This window comes from Rhipicephalus microplus, chromosome X, assembly GCF_043290135.1.
Source record: "Rhipicephalus microplus isolate Deutch F79 chromosome X, USDA_Rmic, whole genome shotgun sequence".
NCBI classification, from domain to species: domain Eukaryota; kingdom Metazoa; phylum Arthropoda; class Arachnida; order Ixodida; family Ixodidae; genus Rhipicephalus; species Rhipicephalus microplus.
Genome location: NC_134710.1, coordinates 395,964,601 through 395,988,324, shown reverse-complemented (window position 1 = coordinate 395,988,324; position 23,724 = coordinate 395,964,601). Strand labels below are relative to the sequence as shown.

General features: G+C 46.5%; 1 protein-coding gene across 1 annotated transcript in view; it reads right to left on the bottom strand.

The window, feature by feature from the left end:
* Positions 1 to 556: 556 nt before the first annotated feature.
* Positions 557 to 23,724, bottom strand: part of LOC119173702 (uncharacterized) — an 82,268-nt gene continuing 59,100 nt past the window's right edge. The window contains 5 exon segments of the mRNA XM_075876829.1: positions 557 to 968; positions 6,176 to 6,407; positions 6,782 to 6,930; positions 7,237 to 7,375; positions 15,603 to 15,682. Of these exon segments, the coding sequence (XP_075732944.1) occupies positions 786 to 968; positions 6,176 to 6,407; positions 6,782 to 6,930; positions 7,237 to 7,375; positions 15,603 to 15,682 (783 nt within the window). The 3' untranslated portion in view covers positions 557 to 785.

Genomic DNA, 23,724 nt, shown 5'->3' with positions numbered 1-23,724 from the left:
TGTGCTGAAAATAAACACAAAAACAACCTAGCATCACCTAGCTGAAGGCTAACAACAATCTAAAAGCAACCTAAAGAAAACTTTCACCACCAATAATTGATGGGCACCACCTGGTTTGCCAAAGCCTTGCACCATGACTCTTCCCCATGTCACTCTCAATACAAAGAGGATGCCTCGTTCGGCTATTGAGGGCGCACCCACGACATTGTTGACATCGCGCAGCCAAAAAAACAGTTGTCACAACAACAGCCTAAACCTACCTTCTTTCGCAAATTAGAAGGGTAAGAAGGCAGAGTGAGAAATCCAAATTAGCCGATATGTGTTCTATAGCCTGCAACTTCCATGCCGCAGCACTTATTTGTACAATGCAAGCGGCAGCTTCCTCAGATTACACAATATGCAAATATTGTGACACAAATATTCTACCCTGGGTTGTTTACTGCAGCTACGTTCGTAATATTTCTTCCACTCCCGAAGTGTGACTCAATGTCGGTGTATTAGTTATATTTCACATTCATACCTGTAGTGTCATGCACGTGTCAATGAAGAAACAAAGTTAAAAACTTTCAAAACATTTATACATGCTGAAACAATGTATATCAAATAAAAGCTTGCAAAGTTCGAATGGTCAAAATGTGTAGAATAAATGTGGCTAAAAAAGTGAGACGCACACTCTAATGTGCAGTACATCTAGTTCTTGAAGTGTTACTACGCCTTGAAGTTAGCTCCACATTGATGAGGTGCAAGTCACACATGGTGAAATGTACCTAATGTCTGAAGCACTTTTACAGGAGTAGAGTGACAAGAAGCCCCGGGTGTGCCTGTACATGTTTATATACATGCATTTGCCACAGTCGCCCGTTTCTACTAGTTCTTGCACACGACTGTAGGTCTGCGTTGTTCACAACCCACGGGTGGACCTTGACTTCGTCCAGGGATATGCGCTCAGACGGGCATCTTCTCAGAAGCTGTTGTGATCAAAAACAAGCACAGTTCACAGACAGTTCATTGAGAGAGCTAAGATTATACTTATATATCACTGGCACATGTGACAAAATCAAAGATTCTTAAATGTTGAGTGATCTCTATCTATAGAAAGGGCGCATCAACTTTTTTTTCAGAAGGCGTGCATACTAATGATACCCTTTTTCTCTCCGTCTACTGCGTTACATGGTAGTTTAGCACATCTAAAGTCATAGAGCACCCTAAACAATATGCTAGAACCTTGCCACAGTCACTTTTTATTTTATTTCTGAGGCATGCTCTAACTGCTCTACCGGTTTTTCTGCAACATCACTTGTTACAACAAATAGCATCATAAGGGGCAATTAAAAGAACAAGGGCATGGCGGTAAAACTTTATATCGTGCTCCCACATAACAGTACTTTTCTGGGAATTCCCCACTGCCGCAACTGCCTAATTTCGAACACCATGGGTTCTTTACCATGCACCGAAATTTAAGTACATGGACCTCACACATTTTAGACTCCAATCGAAAATGCAACAGCTAGGGCCTTTTGTAGCAGTATGTTTCTAGAGTTTAGAGGGGAAGTGTTTTCACTTTACCCACACAAAAAAAGCTTGAACAATCTCCTCGATGAAAACCCTGATGGGATACAAAGCAGCAGCGTTGCACACGGGTGACGTAACGGCTTGAATTGCGCGAATGCGCGTGCTCCGGTGGGCACTGGAAGATTCGTTTGCAGCGATGGCTAGCGTACGTCTTGTAGGTGACACGTACAGAAATGTTTCAACGCGTACGTTAGGCGTTTGTCAGCTTTATTGAGCTTGAACCGATGAGTTCGCGGCGTAGCAAGCGGCAGTCACAAGCAAATGGACGAGATGGCAGCTCCGGGCGCCGGGGCGAGCGCACGGCAGGCGAGAAAGAAAGTGTTGTCAGTTCACACTGTGAGGGGAGCGTGAATCAACGCGCAGCAGCGGCGGGACCTACTTGGCACCTTGCCAGCACCTGGGACGTACAGCGCGTTCGTACGGAGGGACAGCGTTACACAGGCTAGTCGAAGAGCTACTTCGCATCTAGAAAATAATAGGTACATAAAAAGGTATTCAGCCATTATGTCTTGAACACTTGCCCCGGCTAAAGTGTCTTTTGCGGGATCTACATACACTAACAAACTAATGTGATAGCGTTAAAGAGATCGTTTCACAGAAATTCCAGTGTCGGCATCGTTGGTTGTGAGCGAAAAATCATCATCTTATGCATGACAAAAAAATATAAAACGACAGAAATAAAATAAATATAATAAATATTCGTGGAGCAGAGCGGGGCCCAAACCAGAGCCCTTTGGGTCCGAGTTGAAATTGAACTCGGGTCGTTTGTGTGGCAAGCGGATGTTCAACCACACAGCCAAACTTCTGCTTCTGAAAACAGTGAGAACTTCCTCTGCTTGGAAATGCAGTGAAAGTAGTTTACATGCTCCGCAAACACACGCGTCCTTGTTACATGCTTCACAATACAACATGTATTATTGCAGTAATAATGCGTGGTATAAGCCACGGGCATCAGGGCATCAGAATATGTGGTTACCAAAATGGCTCCGTGGTTGAAAGCCGGTACGCCACTACAAAAGGCACACATGCTACTGCACCTATTCCCTTAAGGCCATGTATAGTGGGTGCATAGCAAATTCAAAAATATTTCATGAACTAAGTGTATGAAATGCACACTAGGAACAGGTAGTTGCTATCGTCCAACTCCTAAAGGGGAAGCTTTAGGGTCTCTAATTTTATTTATCCTCAAACAAGGAAACAATCGGGATAACATGTAGTGCTAACAACAAAGACTGATAAGTGATGTATTTTTAACTTGGTGCAACTTTTAAGACTGCTTGCCATTGCCTTGGTACATTGCTAAGCACTATCTTGCCAACTATACGCTCCTTCTGATATGCTCAAGCACATCAGAATGCAGCTACAACACTCAGTATTGAACCCACAAGTGAGCTCAGTAGCGCAGTGCCATAGCCAAAGAGCTACTGCGGCTGGTAGTCCAATTGTCAAGTTTATTGTACCCTGGCGAGTTCACCACATAAGACAGCCATTGGAATTGTACTATACTACTCTTCAACTGTACAGCCTGCCTTCCCCCATCTCCAGCTTCTGGTAAGAAAAGCAACGAGGTTCCTTAAGAGGCCATTGCATGGTCATTCAAGGATTTGTGTTTTTCAGCAAAAACTATTGGTAGAGAGCCTATTATACATATACAGGTCTAAAAAGTGGGCTGTAAAAGAATATTTCAGGGCAAAACAAGTCCGAGATTAGGCCAGCTCTAAACCCCGCCCACCGCCAGTGACTGCTCTATGGCACCTGTGACGTTACAAGTTGGAAGGAGCAGAGCCGTCGCCTTTTATCGAAGTTTCAACCGTTACGAATTTTTCAATTTCAGCACCAAACTGAAGAAAGATAAAATATCTTGATTTGACGCGCAGCTTACCATGGAACAACATCAGCTGCCGAATGCAGGCACTCGCTTAGTCAACTGCTCCTTACATCAAAGCTGGCGTGTGCCCCAGTGTAGCCCGACTCACAGGCAGCTCGCGTGCTTATAATATCAAATTTTAAATTGAGTACCTGAAGAAATGCACTAAAGCTAAACCAGCTTATAAGGGAATACCTAGAGACTTACCCACATGACAAAGATTATGATTGAAAATTTGGTGTCTTGGCAAATTTAAGCTAACTCTAAGCAAATCACAAGCAAAGGTTATTGCTCTTCAAAGCACTAACTTTCCTTCATCACATTCAGCGGTGGTGACTATGTTTGTGTACGCAACTCGTTTATGCTAGTTGTGTCAACTTGTAGGGAAAAGAGAGCTAGATGCACGTCTCATTGAATGAACTGAACCTTATTCATATCCAGTATGTCTTGACTTGAATGATGTAATTTTGGTTGGAGTTTTCTTTTCAACATTTTATGCCAACCTAGAGCGCTTCTGCCAAATGTTTACCTTTGATTCAGGACGTCTTGTACTACAGTGTGCTGCGTATGACTGATCCATCATTTTGGTGAAGGTACTGCGACTTGTCGTTCAGCACACCACACTTCAGGACCCAAGCGAAACTACTACTTTCCTTTCCTCAAAATGAGTTTGCACAACCAAAAACATCTTACACACACAATTGGAACATGATAATTCGTTATTTTCATGTAACGTTAGAAAGCAAGTTACTGCAGAAAAAATAATTAAATATTTAATTACACACTAATAACAGTAAAAGACAAACTCACGCAAAACAACACATTGCTTCATTTTCTTTCTTGGATTGTAAGATTGAGTGCCTTAGAATTATGCTATGATAGTTTGACACATACGTAGACAGAGCATCGTACCGTATTTACTCGCGTAATTAACGCACTTTTTTCCTCGAGAAATCGAAGCAAAGTTGGCGATGCGTGTATTATGCGGGGCTACTTTTATTAAAACTTTTTGGGGATGAGCAAAGAATCCAGTCATGCAATAAAAATTAGGCCACTGAGCCTTTGGCAATTGATGTACACATACACTGTTTCGAAACAGCCTCTTTGTTGCATTTTACTCATCTTCTGTGGTTGACGATGCCATCTTATGCAAGCTGTCCCCGCATCGCCCACGCATGCCATAAAAGCGTTTTGCGACCATCTTATTTTGCAATCATTTAACCACAACAGTTGTATCTGCTTTGATCTCAAGGGGCACCCAGAAGCGTGCGCTACGACGCGCACTTGGAAGCCATCATGGCAGCCTCGCACGACAACCACAATGATGCCGTTCACATAGTAGCAAGTAACCAACATTGCAAGAAACTACCCCAAAGCATCAAAACAAACAGTTCATAACAATAATAATGACAAAATACAGCTGCCACCTCGCTTCTACTTGAGAAGTTCCTGTACGTGCAGAGAACAAGCGAAGTGAGAATTGAGGGTGCTACCATGTTGTGGAAATTGTCAAGATCTTATTTGAGCGACAAACAATTTTTTCAGGTTTTCCGAAAACCTGCGACGCGATGGCGACAATAAATCCTGTTGCCGTCGCTATAAAATCGCGTGCACGTCGTTGGGCCTTAAAGTTTCATACTTGCACGAAGCGACCGTCGGTTGGCGCGGGAAGTTTCATGACCGTCGATTGCCGTCTGCTTATCAGCTGCGACGTCTCTACACTCACACCGTTCGTGAACCCCGCTGTGGTGCACAGATAAAAAGGACAGGGGACGTGCCGCACACAGATAGAAAGAAAAAACAATACGGTGCGCAGCAACGGGCGATGGGGAGGAGGCAGCGAGCCGAGGTGGCCGAGGGAGATTGGCATAATAATAAAAAGCGGAGGGAAGCAAAAGGTAAGGAGGCGCCAGGTGTGGTTAGTGAAACTGCAGCGGATGAATTTAGGGTGTGCGTTTATTACGTGGGGAAAAATTCTAAATTTTGACGACTGAAGATGCGGGTGGGTTTATTGTGCGAGTGCGTTCATTAGGCGAGTAAATACAGTAATTCATGCCTGAAGGCGTTATTCACTTCAACGTACATTGATTTAAATTTATGCATTTGATTCGTTTCGACCTACGTGAATTAAAAGTCAGTGTCTCAATTCATTTTAGCACACATCGGCTGAGTTTCGATTCACTGAATTCACATTAATTATCCCTCAAGGTACTACGGCATCTCTATGGTGCCACTCATTAAGAGGGGAAACTATGCTCAATAGAACTGATTCCTGAACAGATGTGAACAATATTTTAACAGCGTTTGTATTCTCACCTGTTGATTCCAAAAAGGGACTACTTTTATGGCGGAAAAAATAATTTATAGCATGCTCTAACGTCACTGTCTAAGTTTGCTTTCTTGTTCAAAGGGAAATTACCATCCGAACAGAAATCCTCAAGATAGTGGTTAGAACATGAAAACTACTATAATGTTCAAGAACACGTAGTTGCCATTCTGAACAGTTATAATGTATAAAATAGACAAAGCAACAATTCGCAAACCCGTTCTGAGGCACAGGTTCGAAAACAGTTTTTGGGTAGATTTCTGGCTTTCACGGGCGGCATCCTTTGTTAATGTCCCTAGACATTCGTGTTCATAACGTCAAACATTATTTCTTCTCAACTGACTGGCCTTGCAATGCTCTTACTTGAATATGAGAATGACCACTGTTTATTCACACTGAATGGTGCTCACTTTGTCAATTAGGTCCCGTGCCTCGGCGCTTACGTACGGAGGGCACTGCACCCTGAACTCGCGTATGCGCCGGTACGTCTCCTGCATCGTGGGCGACTCATAGGGGGGCTTGCAAACCAAGAACTCGTAGATGAGAATGCCGAGGGCCCAGTGGTCCACCTTCTCGTTGTAGGGGGCACCTTAAATCATCTCAGGTGGCAGGTAATCCAGCGTGCCGCACATTGTGGCTCGCCTGCGACATAAACGCATGCTTTCACATTTAGGCTAACGCAGCCGCACATTTGTTCTCTCCTTCGTCTTTTTTCTAGCGTTTCCACTCAATGAGTCGATACCAATATGAGGAACATGACTAAACACATTCCCATCACACTGTGTGCGTGTGCTGACGGCATAGTGGTTGGAGTGCCTGGCGTCTGTCTCCACAGAGCAACGCACTGTAGCTTTGATTACCTGGTCAAGCGCTTAAGCACAGTTTTCCTTTTTTGACCAGTTTGTGCACATTTTTACTGACGCCATTTCTGCGATAAATTGCCACCAGGCAATTCTCGACAGACTGCTGTACAGCCGATCACAGTGTAAAAGAATTTAACAGTCAGACGAACGCACCTGGATGAAGGTGCATGCACGGACCAGCCGAAGTCTGCAATCTTAATCTCGCCATTAATGCCGACGAGAAGATTTACCGGCTTGATGTCGCGGTGGATGACTTTTTGTGCATGGCAGACCTTGAGCGCATTGAAGAGCTGGTAGATTTACTGCACACAAGAATAGTCAGAAAAGAGAAACCACATCACAAGGTGCACACTTTAGATCGGAATTTCTTGTGTCAATTTTAATTGACAATAAATAAGCTGAACCAGGACCCATGTACAAACTGGCTTTTTCCAGAGACTGTTTGAAGTCTTTAGTATTTTACTTCATTATCTTCCAGTAACTATCAGCCCAGTGATAAGAGACTCTGGCATATCACCCTCCCAAAAGTTCTGCCTACCACAGCATGAAATGACACGTGACACACCCGCCTGCAACTTCACAACCGAAAGGCTTGGCTATGTTCTTACAGTGGCAGCTCTCTTGTGAGTGAAACGCCTGGCCGAAGTAAGCTGGCTGTAGAGTTCACCCTGAGGCGCATACTCCAGGATCAGATAGGCCCTCGTCTCATCGTGGAACCAGTTGAACAGGCACAGGATGTTCGGGTGCCTGAAAAATATTTTGCAACAACAGACAAGACATGCTGCTGAAATGACGAGTGCCCACGGATCTGCCAGCTCAAGCTTTTTAACTCTGCTATCGCTCCAAGTTTACGCAGACGTGACATTTCACGGCATAATTCTTTACAGACTGTAAAACCCCTCTATTGCATTTCATTAAATAAACTACAGAAAAATAATCACATCGTCACCCACTAAAGGGAACCATGTGGGTATGCGAAGCAGCACTGGTGTTCACTTGCGTTTCCATTTGTATGTGTCCGTGTAAGTTTCATTTGTGTGTGGAGTAGTGTACATGTTGTGTACCGCTTATGTTGCCCCCCCCCCCATTAGTGTGAATAAATGTGTGTGTGTGAGTGCCGCGAAGTGAACACCCAGCGCTTCTAGGAGAGGGCAACGGGGCGAGCATGTGCAGCAGTATATGAGCGCACAGCTGTGGCAGAGAGATAAACGGGAGAAGAAAAACAAAGCGGAAGCAGCACTGAGCCACCTTCTCCTACGTTGCAGTCACATGAAGAGGGGGCCCTTGGCGATTGTTCTCTTCCACACTGTTTATGCGCCAACTCTCCCCCTTTCCTCGCGCACGCGTAAGGAGATAGTTGGCGCATGCGCGCTAATGGTGGTCAAGCTGCATGCTAAGTATGTTGGTATTCTTCCATTGCACCTCCACTGAAACCTAGCCAGTGTCCAGAAATCACATTGCCGTTCATGAGTGTAGCAGCAAGATGCCTCAGCCTGTTGGGCTACCATGGCGAGAAAACTAAGGAACATGGGGCCACAGGTTCGAATGCATATTATTACAATGATTTTGCTTATTAGTCGAATACAGGAGCAGGAGCATATGGCAGCAAAAATGAGGAGCAAATGTCAATAAACCAGCAGATCAAAACCTTTTGAGAGATACAAAAAAGCACACGTTCAGCAAGCTTCAAATTCATAAGCCATCAGGCTAAGTTCCACAAAGGCATGAAGAGTAACTTCACAGGTCTTTGTAAAAATGCCAGTTGTCTTTGCATTATGACACTATTGACAGTCTTTAGCAAAATGTTCCCAACTACACAGGCACGGTCACAGGCTTTAGATGAAATTAGGGGTTTTCCATGTCGAAACCGAGATACGCCATAACAGGGAGAGCAAATCATTTTCGTGAGATTATCCAAAATACTCCTAAATTTAAGTTCACATACATGCCATTTACATATCTATGGCCCTCACCCCTTTCAAGTTCCATCCTTTCTGAAACTAGACAACCATGGCCGAAAGTCACATCTGTGTTCAAAATATCACCAACATGACCCAGAGACCTACACAGGGGGTGGCACACAAGACCACTGCCCCCCCCCCCAAATTGTTTTTTCCACCAAGGCACAGAAAGTGAAAAATAACCCTTGCAAGAGGGTGCCCCTCCCGAAATCAAGTTGGTGCCACCCCTTTCACCCCCTGAAAAAAATTTCTGGCTATGCGCCGGACTGATAAGCTACCACAGTGGGCTAACAGCTGGGGAAGGAAACAAAAATCGCAGCATATTCACTCGAAACTTTAGCTAGAATTCGTTCCCTACTTTTTCTACAAATTATGCCACATACCCAAATTTATGTTCACTGGCTGATTGGAGAACTGCTAGCTGCACAGTTGCGGCACATGCCTCAGTGGGAATTAAAAGAGGACCTGCAACACCTTATCAGCAGGGTTAGAAAACGCTGCTATCCAGTAATCAAGACTATGATGAACACGTGAGGCAAACGATATTGCACGGCATGCAGCCAGAAATTTAGAACTAACTCACAACGTAGGCTAGAAATCGTTCCCTTTTCTTTCTACAAATGATGCTGTATGCCCAAATTTATAGTCACTGGCCGGTTTGAGCGTTGTTAGCTGCACAGTTACGGAGGTCACCGTAGAAGACAGACACGCGGCCGTGTGCGTGATCACATTGAAGGTAAGTTGCGTGTTCGAAGAGAAAAAAGAAAATGTGCTCAAGGTCCTGATATGCGTGACGTAACTTGTTTCTACCGTGCCATCCCTGCCTGCTTTGCTTCCACTTTCCTTGTCGAGACAAGAGAAGAGAGAAAGCAATTTATTGTGCGAGAAATCTTCGACTTTGCTGATACTTCACAGATTTCAAAAACTCTAACGGCGGTCGATTCATAAGGCAATGTTTTGTGAAATGTTTTTGTAAGTGCATTATACTTCAAGTGAAAAAAAAACTGATTTTTTTTCTCAATGTCAGTTTTTTGGTTTTTGATTATGGGAAATGTGCACTTTTTCGCCCAACATTTAGCTGCAGAAAGCTTCTGCCTAGTTTTTTCTTTTTTTATGAAGAGTTACAGGCAAAAATGTTAGACCACCGATCACCCACGAAACTGAAACTGCGAGCTTCGTCTGCATCATAAGATTAGCTTGATATGTAGTATTTTCTTCGTTATTTAGCTATGATATCAAGTGCTAACGTAACAGTGCTCTAAAAGCATTGTCAACACCTCATTTTTTATTATAAAAGTCATAAACGTCTAACTAAATAAACACATAACATGGTACATGTGTTGTTCGTGCTCAAGCACTGATATGTGAGCTTGTCAACCATCAAATTTGCTCTGATTGACGCTGCGTGTCATTTCAATAATGACAGGAGAAGAACATTTGATATTATAAGCAAATTTGAATCAAGCCTGGTCTCTGCACTGCAAAAGCTTGCCTCAATATTAATTAGCACCTCAGCCTGAAAACACCATGGTCCTGGTACTGACCCTGCAATGTCAGCTACAAAACAAAAACGTAGAGTTGCCACTCGAGCAAGGTCGCACAGCAGTAAAGTCCGCGACAGAAGTGGCTGCAAATATTAAAAATTTCAGGACTCCTGATCATCTTGGAAGAATGCTAACATCATCTTAATACATAAGAAAGGAGATAACAAGGACTTGAAGAATACAGGCTGATCAGCTTGCTCTTCATAGTATACAAGCTATTTACAAAGGTAACTTCTAACAGAATTAAGAAAACATTGGAATTCAGTTACCCAAAAGAACAAGCAGGATTAAGAACAGGCTAATCAACAATCAAACACATTCATGCTATCAATCTGCTAAGAGAGAAATGTTCGAAATACAGCCAGCCACTACACATAGCTTTCATAGATTACGAGAGGGCGTTCGATTTAGTAGAAATATCAGCAGTTATGCAGACACTGCGGAATCAGGGCATCGACGAAGCATATATAAACATCCTGGAAGAAATCTACATGGGATCAACTGCTACCATAGTGCTTCATAAAGAAAGCAACAAAATAACAATTAACAAGTGTGTGAGGCAGGGGGACACAATCTCCCCAATGATGTTTAACACGGGCTTAAGGGAGGTTTTCAGAGGCCTAGAATGGGAACAGTTAGGCATAAGTGTTAATGGAGAGTACCTTAGTAGCCTGCCCTTTGCCGATGACATTGCATTGCTCAGTAAATCAGGGGACGAATCCCAATTCATGATTACGGAGTGAGACACGGAGAGCAGAAAAGTAGGTCCTAAATTTATCTGCAGAAAATGAAAGTAATGTACAACAATCTAGCCAGAGTGCAGCTCTTCGAGATAGGTAATAGTGCACTTGAACTTGTAAAAGACTATGTCTACTGAGGACAGGTAGTAACAGCGGAGAAGAACCACGAGATTGAAGTAACTAGAAGAATAAAAATGGTATGGAGCCCGTTTGGCAAGCACTCTCAAATCATGACAGGTAGTTTGCCACTATACCTCAAGAGGAAGGTATATAACATCTGCACCTTGCCGGCACTTAGCTACAGAGCAGAAACCTGGAGACTTACAAAAAGAGTTAAGCCTAAATCGAGGATGACGCAGCGAGCAATTGGAAAGGAAAATGGTAGGTGTAACCTTAAGAGACAAGAAGAGAGCAGATTGGATCAGGAAACAAACCGGCGTTAAGGATATTATAGTTGAAATCAAGAAGAGGAAATAGACATGGGCCGGGCACATAGCACGTAGACAGGATAACCGCTGGTCATTAGGGTAACTAACTAGATTCCCAGAAAAGGCAAGTAGGTTAGGGGGAGACAGAAGATTAGGTGGGCAGATGTGATTAAGAAATTTGCGGATATATATTGGCAGCAGCAAGCAGAGGACCGAGTTGAGTGGCGGAACATTGGAGAGGCCTTTGTCTTGCAGTGGACGTAGTCAGGCTGATTATGATAATAATGATTATTATCTGGTGAAAGCAATCTGCTTGTTCCCGTCTATTTTGTCGACTTTCTCAGAACTTACATTCCTGCTATTTTTCCGTACGGGAACAGTCATAACTCTTTTGCTAATAAATCGTTTTCAGTAAAATTTGACACAATTCTTTATCAAACTAGTATGCATGCTTTAGTGCCCCATCGCTTGATTGCACGTTGGGCACCCGTGTATTGTACAAGTATCCCAAAGGAGTACGGCCACTAGCGGGGGTTTGGTCTTATCAAGCCGCCGGGCACGCGATAACCGTCGCTGTGGCGAAAACACGGTACTGCTGAAGGTCGAAACACTTTATTGTCTGCAGCAACATCAAAACACCGTACAGAGCCCGTTGCAAAGGTGCAGCGGGAAAGCAAATGGGCTTATCCATGCCACAAGCGAGAAGTACTACACAGGGGTGCCACGAGCTCGTCTCCGTAGGCAAATGTGGTTCACGGTGACACCAGGACAAAGGGCCCGGTAGCTCAAACGAGGGCAAAAACTCCGTGCGCATTGACTTCAGATAAAGGTGAGCGTCCTCTGCAGGCGCAAGGCGCTGTTGGCGAAGTCCGAATGAGCCCCAAACAAAAACAGTCGACGGACGAAAAAGAAATGCGAGCTTACCTTATGTCGTCCCGGAGAGGTTCTCTCTCACTCCCGACGCACGTGCGCGAAACGTCCCGAGAGACTCCGCGCACGGTGTCACAGTCAACTTCCGCAACCGTGTGAGAGGGGTTAAACGTCCCTCCCCACTCTCCCAACGCGGCACACAGCGTAGGAGCAGAGAGTAATGCCGGGACATGAGAACGCACAAAGAGGCGGCGGGCTAGCCTCGATTCCCGCAACGCAATGAACCTCAATGAGCAAACACCGTGCTACAATATTAAGTGGGGACGCAGCTTTGGGATCGCGAAATTTCCAAAAAAAATTGATTGTTTGAAACTGAAATTTTCAGTTTCCGGAACCTTTTTTCTATCTGGTTCCAGAATATCTACACTGAAAACCACGCAAAAGTACTTCGGAAAATTCGTTTACCCACCTAGGTAGGGAAATTTTTTTTGGAAATGGCGAGAAAACGGCGTTTTTCAAAACATTTTAGCTTCGCGATGCTTGGGCCGGGAGCCGGCTTCTTGTGCTCATCGGAAAGAGCATTACTCTGTGTTTAACTTTCCCGCCTCAGCTGACTCCTCCCTTTAACAACAAGCGAGCAAAAAGCAAATGTTTGAAGGTCGTTTTGAGGCCCTTGATTGGCCGTGGCCGCCGTGTTGCCTCAGCTCGCCTCGCCATGCCCGATGCTCGCTCCGGGAGATCGTCGTCTGCTGCTTGTGCGTCGCGAGGACATGACTCTCGAAAATCGCCACTTTGTGACGTGTTAACGGCTTGATAATCACTTGAGATATAACCACGCTTTAGTTACGAGTAGTAAGCGGATGCGCGATCAGGTTACTACGAGCGGGAGCGCAGTTTACGAGCGCCGCGCGTCATCGTTGTCTTCTTTAGCCCTGACTCCGCCGACAGCGAAGCTGCGGGCAGGAACGGCGCGCTAGCGCATTCGCGGCGACGTGCTTCTTCGCAAGCAACGAAGCTGAAAGCGGCGGCACGATTTGATTACTACGAGTGGCCGCACCGGATGCACAATCAGATTACTACGAGCGGGCGCGCGGCGGTCTACGAGTGCGGCGCGTCATCTGAGTCGGCTATAGGCCTAAATCCGCTGACAGCGAGACTGCGGGCAGAAACGACGCCCAAGCGCACTCTTGGCGAACTGCTTTTTCGCAAGGAATGTACCACATCACTCGCTAGCTCCTCTGAATCACGTACGGGCATTTTGCGCATCGGCCGCGGACAACGCAGTCAAGCTCGTCACCCCCCCCCCCCCCAACCCTTCACTGCCAAGGATCGCTCGGAACAGCGGCTAGCAGTTTCTCGCGTCGTCATTCGAAAATGCGATGCCAAGTGCAGTGCGTGCCGACTTTTTTGTCTTCGTAGTTACACATTTCGCGCATCATCATCGAACGCCGCCGGCGAGTGCATCACGTGCCGGCTGCACTGTCCACGCAGCCGCGCACCCCACGGTCATATGGAGTGCTGTCAATAAGCTTTTGTGATGCGGTTCAGACGTGCTTGGAGGCGTGCATGATATCGCCATGAACGTCCATGAATGTCCCGAGGTTAATGAATTGCTGTAGATTACAGTTTCCGCGACCGGCTGTATGATGATGCGTTTTACAGCAAGAGCGGCGAAAGAGCATGTATGAATCAGGGGCACGAATTTTTATATGCCCGTTTCGTGTCATTAATTATAGTGCTAGAAATTCCCGTGCCACCAGTCTTCTGCCCATAACTTTGTTATTGAGAAAGAAGGCATAGGCCGTCATGATGTGATCCATATTTCTGATGCAATAAGCCTCTCTCCAAATAAAGAAAAGTTCAGTGAATATTTGTAATCAAGTACCTAATTACACTAATTACAATTTCAGCACAAAAATTATGTGTAATTATTTCAGTATATGGTTTTATTCAATTACAATCTTTTGTGTCATACCTATCACACCACTGCTTCATACAAATACTTGGTTTGAAATCCATACTTGTTCTTTGTAAATCATGAAAAGGAGTAAATCGTGAAAAGAAGTCAATTATCACAAGACAAACCTGAGATCACAATTTTTAGGTGTCTTAGAGACGTAAAGAAAGTTGAAACTTTAAGCGCAGCTTTCTCAATACTGTTTTTTTTTTAAATTATGCTCAGCCCCTCCACATGGTTCAATGAAGAAATAATTTGTTTATCGTAAAGTATTTGTGGTATCACTTCAAAACTTTTTGGAAGCATTGTGAGGTCATTGTTAGTGTCGGTGCCAATTTTCATCAATATTCAACGAGAAACAAAAAAGTTCATTGAAAAACGCCTGTCGAAAACTTCGACAGGCTTTTTCTCACAAGTGTAATTTGGACATTGTGCATTGCTCGTGAAAAAAGTAGCACGGGAACGATCGGACCGATTTTGATTCTGTTTTTTCCCCTGAATTCCTTAACACTGCTTGTGGGTACAGCAATCTTGACTTTCTGTTTTATAGACCTGTTATTTTTCTAGACGATGATTTGTTCCTGCCACTGTTTCTGACAATGTGTGTCGGCAGCCATGATGATCTCTAAAAGAAGAGAACTTAATAAAAACTTCTGAGAGTGTCATACCCTGTAGCTTTCTTTTGAATAAAGATCAACACCATTCGCAGCTTCCTGGCATGTTTCATGCCAGGAAAGGCCAGCAGCTTCCTGGCCTTTCCACGAGCAGACCATGTATTTGTATCGTGCAGCATTATGTAACTTGAGATCTGCGGAAGCTATCATGATGAAACTGCATATTTCCCAATTCGAGACACTTATGAGTATGCATGCCAAATTTCATTGCTGTAGGTAAACAAATCAAAAGTTTTTTTCAATGCCACCTCCCCCTTAAATATGGCTGCCTGTTATACTTATGTGCCTTTAGTAATAGTGGATAATTTCTGGGTATTCATTTATTAAGAATTTTTCAAAATATTCACCAGATCTCATTTGTTTTGGTTCACTGCACAGGCTAAAGCTTTTTTATGTCCCTACAAAAATAATATTCTGAGTTACAAGTAAAACTTGAGTTAGAAGTATTGGTGTAAGGCCTACCTTTAACAAATCTTTTTAATTATGAAAAGGTAACAAAAAATGGGATTGTTTATAATGCTCACATGTGCCTAAAATGGTGTGCTTTATATTGCAGACTAATATTCTGTAGTGATTATTGCCTTAAAAAAGAATGTTTTGACACTTGGCCTCGTACCTTAACAACGCAGGAGAGGAAAACAGATATCTGCCGTAAGGTGTCATATTTAGAGATAAAAAGAAAAACAGTGGCGCGGTCATCGCTGTTACGGAAGAACGTACATGGGATGGCGTAGCAAGCCTGCCAATGTCTCATTGTGTATGATAGCCGCACTACATTCAGCGTCAAAAATTAAGCTCACCTGAGATGAGACTGGATCTCAATCTCCCGTCGAAGTTGATGCTCCATTCCGCTCTTCTGAAGCTGAGACTTGAACATGACCTGTGCAAAGAGCATCACGCTCAGTTTGGTCCTCATTCGATGGACTTTACGAAACAACAGTGGTCATATGCACACAACAGTGCAGTAAAATTTCACAATACTGTACGTCTGGAGATGAGCCGATCTGTCATTTACACTAGTGTCACCATGTAATAGCGATTGCCGCTGCTCATGCACCTTCGAGAATACCGAAGCGCCAGCAATCATTTCTATGTTCACAGGTTTTACAACTCCATTTTGTGGTGTTCATCTTATGAGATCAAATGTGCTTCTTTCACTATATCTAGAATAGGAGAAAACATCAAAGAAGCTTTGATTGATTTGATTGATTTGTGGGTTTTAACGTCTCAAAACAACTATTTGATTATGAGAGACGCCGTAGTAGAGGGCTCCGGAAATTTTGACCACCTGGGATTCTTTAACGTGCACCCAAATCTGAGTACACGGGCCTACAACATTTCCGCCTCCATCGGAAATGCAGCCACTTCAACCGTGATTTGAACTCGCGACCTGCGGGTCTGCAGCCGAGTACTTTAGCCACTAGACCACCGTAGCGGGGCATCAAAGAAGCTTTATTCCATTATGTCAGTGTTTACTGCTTGACGTTATAATTATAATATTACAAGGTAATAGATAACGATGCCAAAGAAAGCAAATGAGATAGGCTTGTGTGAATGATAGTAGTGTATTCAAATTCAAATTATTGAACATTTCAACGTATTTGCAATGAACCAATAAATGTATAGTATATTGTCATGGGGTCGTGACGTGGCCGAAGACAGGAGACTTCGTGTTGGGATTTAACTGTTTATTTGGGCGAACCTATGCCCGGTAAACGGAAAGTCCAATTACAGCAGCAGTCTCGCACAGATAGCAGTCTCAGACTGATAGCGGCGAATTGAGCGTCGGCCTTCGATCAACAACAACTGGCAAGCGGCGAAGCGCGTCGGCATTTATACTCTTGCCATCGAATGTTCTAGCGTTATCGCTGGCAGTGGCGTAGGTTCCAGAACAATCTGTACCGTTCGCACAGTGGGCGTGATCTTATCGAAATGATCTACTACAGTCCGGAACCTTCTGGAAAACTGCAGGCGCGGTTTGCGCTGAGAATCATGTGGTGTTCTGGGACGATAACGAGAACTTGGGAAATAGAACGTGGCATTGCCCCCCTCTGAAAAAAAAGCATTGTCCCGATGCTTTAACTAAAGATGAAGGTACAATAATAATGCAAGAAAGCACAATGAATAAATTACGATGAAACAATAATACAAAAAAAACACTGTTTCAGTTTGTTAACGCGCATGAAACGGCTTGAGGCGCGTGACATGCACGACTTCAGGTCGCGATCGGCGTCGTTGAGAGTTCGTGATGCCGTCGGGGACAACCTCATAATGAAGTGGGCCGAGACGTCGAATCACCCTGTACGGTCCGAAGTAGCGTCGCAGAAGCTTTTCACTTAGTCCACGCCGGCGTATCGGCGTCCACACCCAAACACGTTCACCGGGCTGGTATTCTACGAAACGTCGTCGAAGGTTGTAACGGTGGCTGTCTGTCGTCTGTTCATTCTTGATACGGAGACGCGCAAGTTGTCGGGCTTCTTCGGCACGTTGAAGGTACTCGCTCACATCGAGACTTTCTTCGTCGGTGACGTTGGGTAACACGGCATTGAGCGTCCTTGCCGGGCTCCTTCCGTAGACCAATTGGTATGGAGATATCTGCGTCGTCTCCTGCACCGCCGTGTTGTATGCGAAGGTCACATACGGAAGAATGGCGTCCCACGTCTTGTGTTCGACATTGACGTACATTGACAGCATGTCGGCGATCGTCTTGTTAAGCCGCTCGGTGAGGCCGTTGGTCTGTGGGTGGTACGCTATCGTCCGGCGGTGGTTTGTGTGGCTGTATGCCAAGATCGCTTGAGTTAAGTCGGCAGTGAATGCCGTTCCTCTGTCGGTGATAAGGACCTCCGGAGCGCCGTGACGTAGGACGATATTTTCGACGAAGAACTTGGCTACCTCGGATGCACTGCCTTTTGGCAGGGCTTTCGTCTCGGCGTAGCGGGTGAGGTAGTCGGTAGCTACCACGATCCACTTGTTTCCGAAAGCCGACGTCGGGAACGGCCCTAGTAGGTCCATACCAATCTGCTGGAAAGGTCGACAAGGTGGATCAATTGGCTGCAGAAGTCCCACTGGCCTTGTCGGCGGTGTCTTGCGTCACTGACAGTCCCGGCATGTCCTCACATAACGAGTGACGTCAGTGGTAAGACGTGGCCAGTAGTACCTTTCTTGTATCCTCGCGAGCGTGCGAGAAACACCGAGGTGCCCTGCCGTCGGATCGTCGTGCAGGGCCTGCAGGAGTTCTGGTCGCAGAGCTGCAGGCACCACAAGGAGGTACTTAGCTCGAAGCGGTGAAAAGTTTTTCTTTTGTAGAAGACCGTTTCGTAGGAAGAACGACGCAAGTGCACGCTTGAATACCTTCGGGACTTCGGCGGTCCTGCCTTCAAGGTATTCTATTAGGGCCTTAAGTTCCGGGTCGGCCCGCTGTCGTTCAGCGAAGTCGTCTGTAGTTATCGTTCCCAAGAAGTAGTCGTCATCCGGGTCGTCGGGTAGCGGTTGGTCGACAGGCGCACGAGAGAGACAGTCGGCGTTGGAGTGTTTTTGCCGGACTTGTATATGACAGTAATGTCATATTCTTGAAGTCTCAGGCTCCATCGTGCGAGGCGACCTCAAGGGTCCTTCAAGGTGGCTAGCCAACACAAGGCGTGGTGGTCGCTCACAACTTTGAAGGGCCGGCCGTAGAGGTAGGGGCGAAATTTCGACGTAGCCCAGATGACGGCGAGGCACTCCTTTTCTGTTGTGGAATAATTTGCTTCTGATTTGGATAGTGATTGGCTGGCGTAACTAATAACCCTTTCAAGTCCGTCAGCCTTCTGCACAAGAACGACGCCAAGACCTACGCTGCTTGCGTCAGTATGTATTTCTGTCTCGGCGAATTCGTCGAAATGGGCAAGTAACGGAGGCGTCTGGAGGCGATGTTTAAGCTCCTGGAAAGCGTGTTCCGGTGGCGTTTCCCACTTGAACTCCATGTCGGCCTTGGTAAGGTTAGTGAGAGGACCGGCGATGCGGGCGAAGTTTTTCACGAACCGCTTATAATAGGCGCACAGGCCGAGAAATCGGCGCACGGCTTTCTTGTCAGTGCGCGGCGGGAAGTTAGCGATGGCGGCTGTTTTCCGCGGATCGGGACGAACTCCAGACTTGCTGATAACGTGCCCCAGAAACAAGAGCTCTTCATACGCAAATCTGCACTTTTCCGGCTTCAGTGTGAGTCCGGACGTCTTGATGGCTTGAAGTACAGCTTCAAGGCGCCGAAGATGCTCGTCGAAACTCGAGGAAAACACGACGACGACGTCCAAGTACACAAGGCAAGTCTGCCACTTCAATCCTGCCAGCACTGTATCCATAACGCGTTGAAAAGTTGCAGGCGCTGAGCAAAGGCCGAATGGCATCACCTTAAACTCGAAGAGGCCGTCCGGTGTTATAAATGCCGTCTTCTCTCGGTCTCTTTCGTCGACTTCGATTTGCCAATAGCCAGTCTTGACGTCCATTGACGAAAAGTACTTGGCGTTATGGAGCCGATCAAGTGCGTCGTCTATTCGTGGGAGAGGATACACGTCCTTTCTTGTATTTTTGTTCAGGCGGCGATAATCGACGCAGAAACGTAGGGTCCCATCCTTTTTCTTCACTAACACCACGGGGGATGCCCATGGGCTCTTGGACGGCTGGATAATGTCATCCCGCAGCATTTCATCAACTTGTCTCTTCATGGCCTCAAGTTCTCGCGTCGAAACCCTGTACGGACTCTGACGGAGTGGTTTCGCATTTTCTTCGGTTATGATGCGATGTTTCGTGATTGGGGTCTGCCGAATTTTCGATGACGACGAAAAGAAATCTTCGTATTGCAGGAGCAGGGCCTTGAGCTGTTCTTGCTTATCGTTCGGAAGTCTGGGATTGACGTCGAAAGCTATGGGAGGGGCTTGGTTCCTCTGAGCAGGTTCCGCTGAATCGGCGAGGGCGAAAGCACTGGTGGCTTCGACAATTTCTTCAATGTATGCGACCGTTGTTCCATTGTTCACATGTTTGTACTCATTGCTGAAGTTCGTGAGCATAACCGTTGCTTTGCCTCCCCGCAGCTCTGCAATTCCTCTTGCGACGCAAATATTTCGGGTGACCAACAGATGCTGACTGCCTTCAACGACGCCTTCCAAGTCAGGTGATTTAGGAGCGCCGACTGAAATAATGACGCTTGAGCGAGGCGGAACGGTGACTTGTTCTTCCAGGACATTCAAGGCATGGTGTCCTGACGGCGTGCGCAGCGGTAGTGCTTCTTCTGTGGATAACGTTATCGACTTTGTTTTTAGGTTGATGACAGCACCGTGGAGGCATAAGAAGTCCATGCGAAGGATGACATCTCTCGAGCAACGCTGTAGGACTACGAAGTCTGTAGGATAAATACGGCCGTTAATGGTGACTCTCGCTGTGCAGATTCCTGCAGGCGTTACAAGATGACCTCCAGCTGTGCGGATTTCAGGGCCTTTCCAAGCTGTCCTAACTTTCTTTAACTTCGCGGCGAACGACCCACTGATGACAGAATAGTCGGCTCCAGTATCGACGAGAGCGGTCACACTGTGGCCATCAATAAGAACGTCGATGTCGCTAGTTCGCCGTCTCGCATTACAGTTAGGGCGTGACGTCGGGTCACGGCTGCGTCGGCTTGTTCCGCTGCTTCCATGTTGCGTCGTCAGGCCACCTTCGGTAAGTGAGCTTTCGCCGTCAGGGCTTTGCCTGTTTGGCATTTTGTTCGGAAAGCTCCGTCGCGGCGTCGTCGTCGTCGGACGATCATCGGTAGTTCGTCGCACAGCAACCGCACCTCCACCGGTTGCTGCCCTTAGTTTCCCGGATACGGGCTAGGAGAGCGGCCCCGCGTTGGGCCAGAGTACTGCCGGTGATGCGGTGACGTGCACGGCTGGGCGACGGCGAACGCGATGGGCTTCGTGGTGTCCACCGAGTTCCTGTCAGGTAGTCGGCGATGTCACGTGGTCGTTCTCCTGGCTGTGGACGCGGTGCATTGACGGCGAAGCCACGCAGTCCCATCTGTCGGTACTGGCAACGGCGGTATGTGTGTCCGGCCTCGCCGCAGTGGTAGCAGAGCGGGCGATGGTCAGGGGTGCGCCAGACGTCAGTCTTCCTCGGTGCACTGCGCTGGGCTGCTGGCGAACGGTATGACGTCGGTGGGGGTGGTGGCGGCGGTGACGTCTGTCGACGGTAGTGCGATGGGGCGGTGTTTTGGCGTGGACGGGGAGGAGCGTTGTGGCGCAGTGCAGCGGCGTAGCTCATAGCTTCCGGCTCGGGCAGCGGTGCGTGGGGAATTTGAAGCGATTGCCGGACTTCTTCTCGCACAATGTCGGCGATCGAATCCACTTGAGGCTGCGCCGAAGGCAACAGTTTGCGCAGCTCTTCCCGCACGATCGCTCGGATCGTTTCACGCAGGTCGTCGGAGTCACTGGCTTGAGCAGCAGCGCATTTTGGAGGCAGCGACGATTATACTGTCTGGTGCGCATGTCAAGGGTTTTTTCGATGGTGGTCGCCTCGGATACAAATTCTTGGACGGTGTTCGGTGGATTCCTCATTAGTCCCGCGAAGAGCTCCTGTTTGACCCCTCGCATGAGAAAACGAACTTTCTTCTCCTCAGGCATGTCTGGGTCAGCGTGACGAAATAGGCGGGTCATCTCCTCTGTGAAAATTCCAACCTTCTCATTTGGTAGCGGAACCCGGGTCTCTAGTTGAGCAGCGGCCCTTTCTTTGCGAGCGACGCTCGCGAACGTTTGCAGAAATGCGCCGCAGAAGACATCCCACGTTCGGAGCGTGGACTCACGATTCTCTATCCAGGTCCTTGCGGTGTCTTCCAGGTAGAAGTACACACGACGGAGCTTTTCTTCGTTGTCCCAGTGGTTGAGGGCGGCCACACGGTCGTATGTTTCTAGCCAGGACTCCGGGCCTTCGAACGATGACCCATGGAAAATTGGTGGTTCCCGGGGTTGATGCATGACCATCGTGGGCTGGGATGCGGCGGTTGTCATTGTCGCTGTAGTCGCGGTCATGGCCTTGGTCTTCCGCGCCTTGTCTTCTAGAATCCCGTACTCCGGTGGTAGCCCTTGCTGTCGGCGGCTTGTTCGCTGCTCCTGGTTGGCGTCGGTGTCTTCTCCGCGACGTGGGCTAGGTTCACGGCTTGACGGGGGCGTCCGGTACATGAACGAAGCAGCACCTCCACCAGATGTCACGGGGTCGTGACGTGGCCGAAGACAGGAGACTTCGTGTTGGGATTTAACTGTTTATTTGGGCGAACCTGTGCCCGGTAAACGGAAAGTCCAATTACAGCAGCAGTCTCGCACAGATAGCAGTCTCGGACTAATAGCGGCGAACGGAGCGTCGGCCTTCGATCAACAACAACTAGCAAGCGGCGAAGCGCGTCGGCATTTATACTCTTGCCATCGAATGTTCTAGCGTTATCGCTGGCGGTGGCGTAGGTTCCAGAACAATCTGTACCGTTCGCACAGTGGGCGTGATCTTATCGAAATGATTTACTACAGTCCGGAACCTTCTGGAAAACTGCAGGCGCGGTTTGCGCTGAGAATCGTGTGGTGTTCTGGGACGATAACGAGAACTTGGGAAATGGAACGTGGCAATATTAATCCGCACGCAACTGCCTGTAAAAGCAACTTTTCTGTAGTGTAGTACTGCTAAGCCAAAAAAGTACCAGTCCAGGAGAAATGCGCTCTGCCGCGAAGCCCCCCTCCCCCTCAAATTTAAAGTGGCCCGCAACATTTCTTGAGCATGGTCAGAAAATGCTGCCAATCAGTACTCGAGGCTAACGAGAACACGCAAGCCAAATATTAAAGCGCAGTACACGGCCTTGAATTCACAATAAATTCTCAAAGTCGGCTAAAAACTGCTCTCTTCTATCAGCAAATGATACCACAAGCTCAACAATCACTCGTCACAACCATTGTATCAGCCACTTGCTGATTTGAGCATGGCGCGCTCAGTCATTACTAGGGGCTGCTGCAGACAGCCGCCTTTTGTCTACATGAACGTGCGCGATAACATTGAAAAGTTGCGTAATCGAAGAAAAGAAAAAAAGAGCGTGATCTTCTTTCCCAGTGCCATCCCTCCTTGCTTAGCTTCCTCCTCTTTTGTCAGGACGAGAGAAGAGAATGCAGCTGCAGTGGGAAACAAATCTTTGCAACTCCGCTTGTACTGGACAAATTCTAAAAATTTTTCCTGTGGTGAACTCACGAGGCAATAGGCTTCGTTACTGAATCTATTCCATGGCTACTTGGACAAGTGTTGCAAGGCACTTTTCAATGAGCATATTACCCTCAAATCAATTTATCATTTTATTAAGCTTAAAAGCTTGTTATGACTGCTTATATGCTCGTAAGTAAATAAATTTTGAAATCTTACGTATTTTACAGGTCATCACTCACACCCTACTGAAAGTTAAATCCTGCTACTACTCAAAGTTATTTTGAATTTCTTTGAACAAAAGAAATATTGCATTTGAATAGAGGTCCTATTTCAATTTTGAAGAAATAATGTACAGGTTAGTTAGGTGACGATAAATATGTCCATTTTTCTTTGTATATCATATATACTATTCGAATTCTCTTCAAAATTATTCTACTAAGATCACTATTCACTTTGAACCTAGAATTTACTACTCGCACAAGCCTAACATGAGATGTTATTAGAAATAATTGAAGTGTGGATGTGGAGAAAGAAAAGCAGATGAAGAGATAACTCGCCACGAGCAGGGACCAAACCTGTGACTTTAGAATAATGCATCTGATGCTCTACCTAATGAGCTACACCAGCGGTCATCCCTCCGTCTACTTTATGGGGTGTATGCGTGCATTTAAACACGAGAGTGTCAGTGAGCGCAGTCTGCAGGTATTACAGCAAGCGTGGAATATTTTTTGCCTGTTGGCA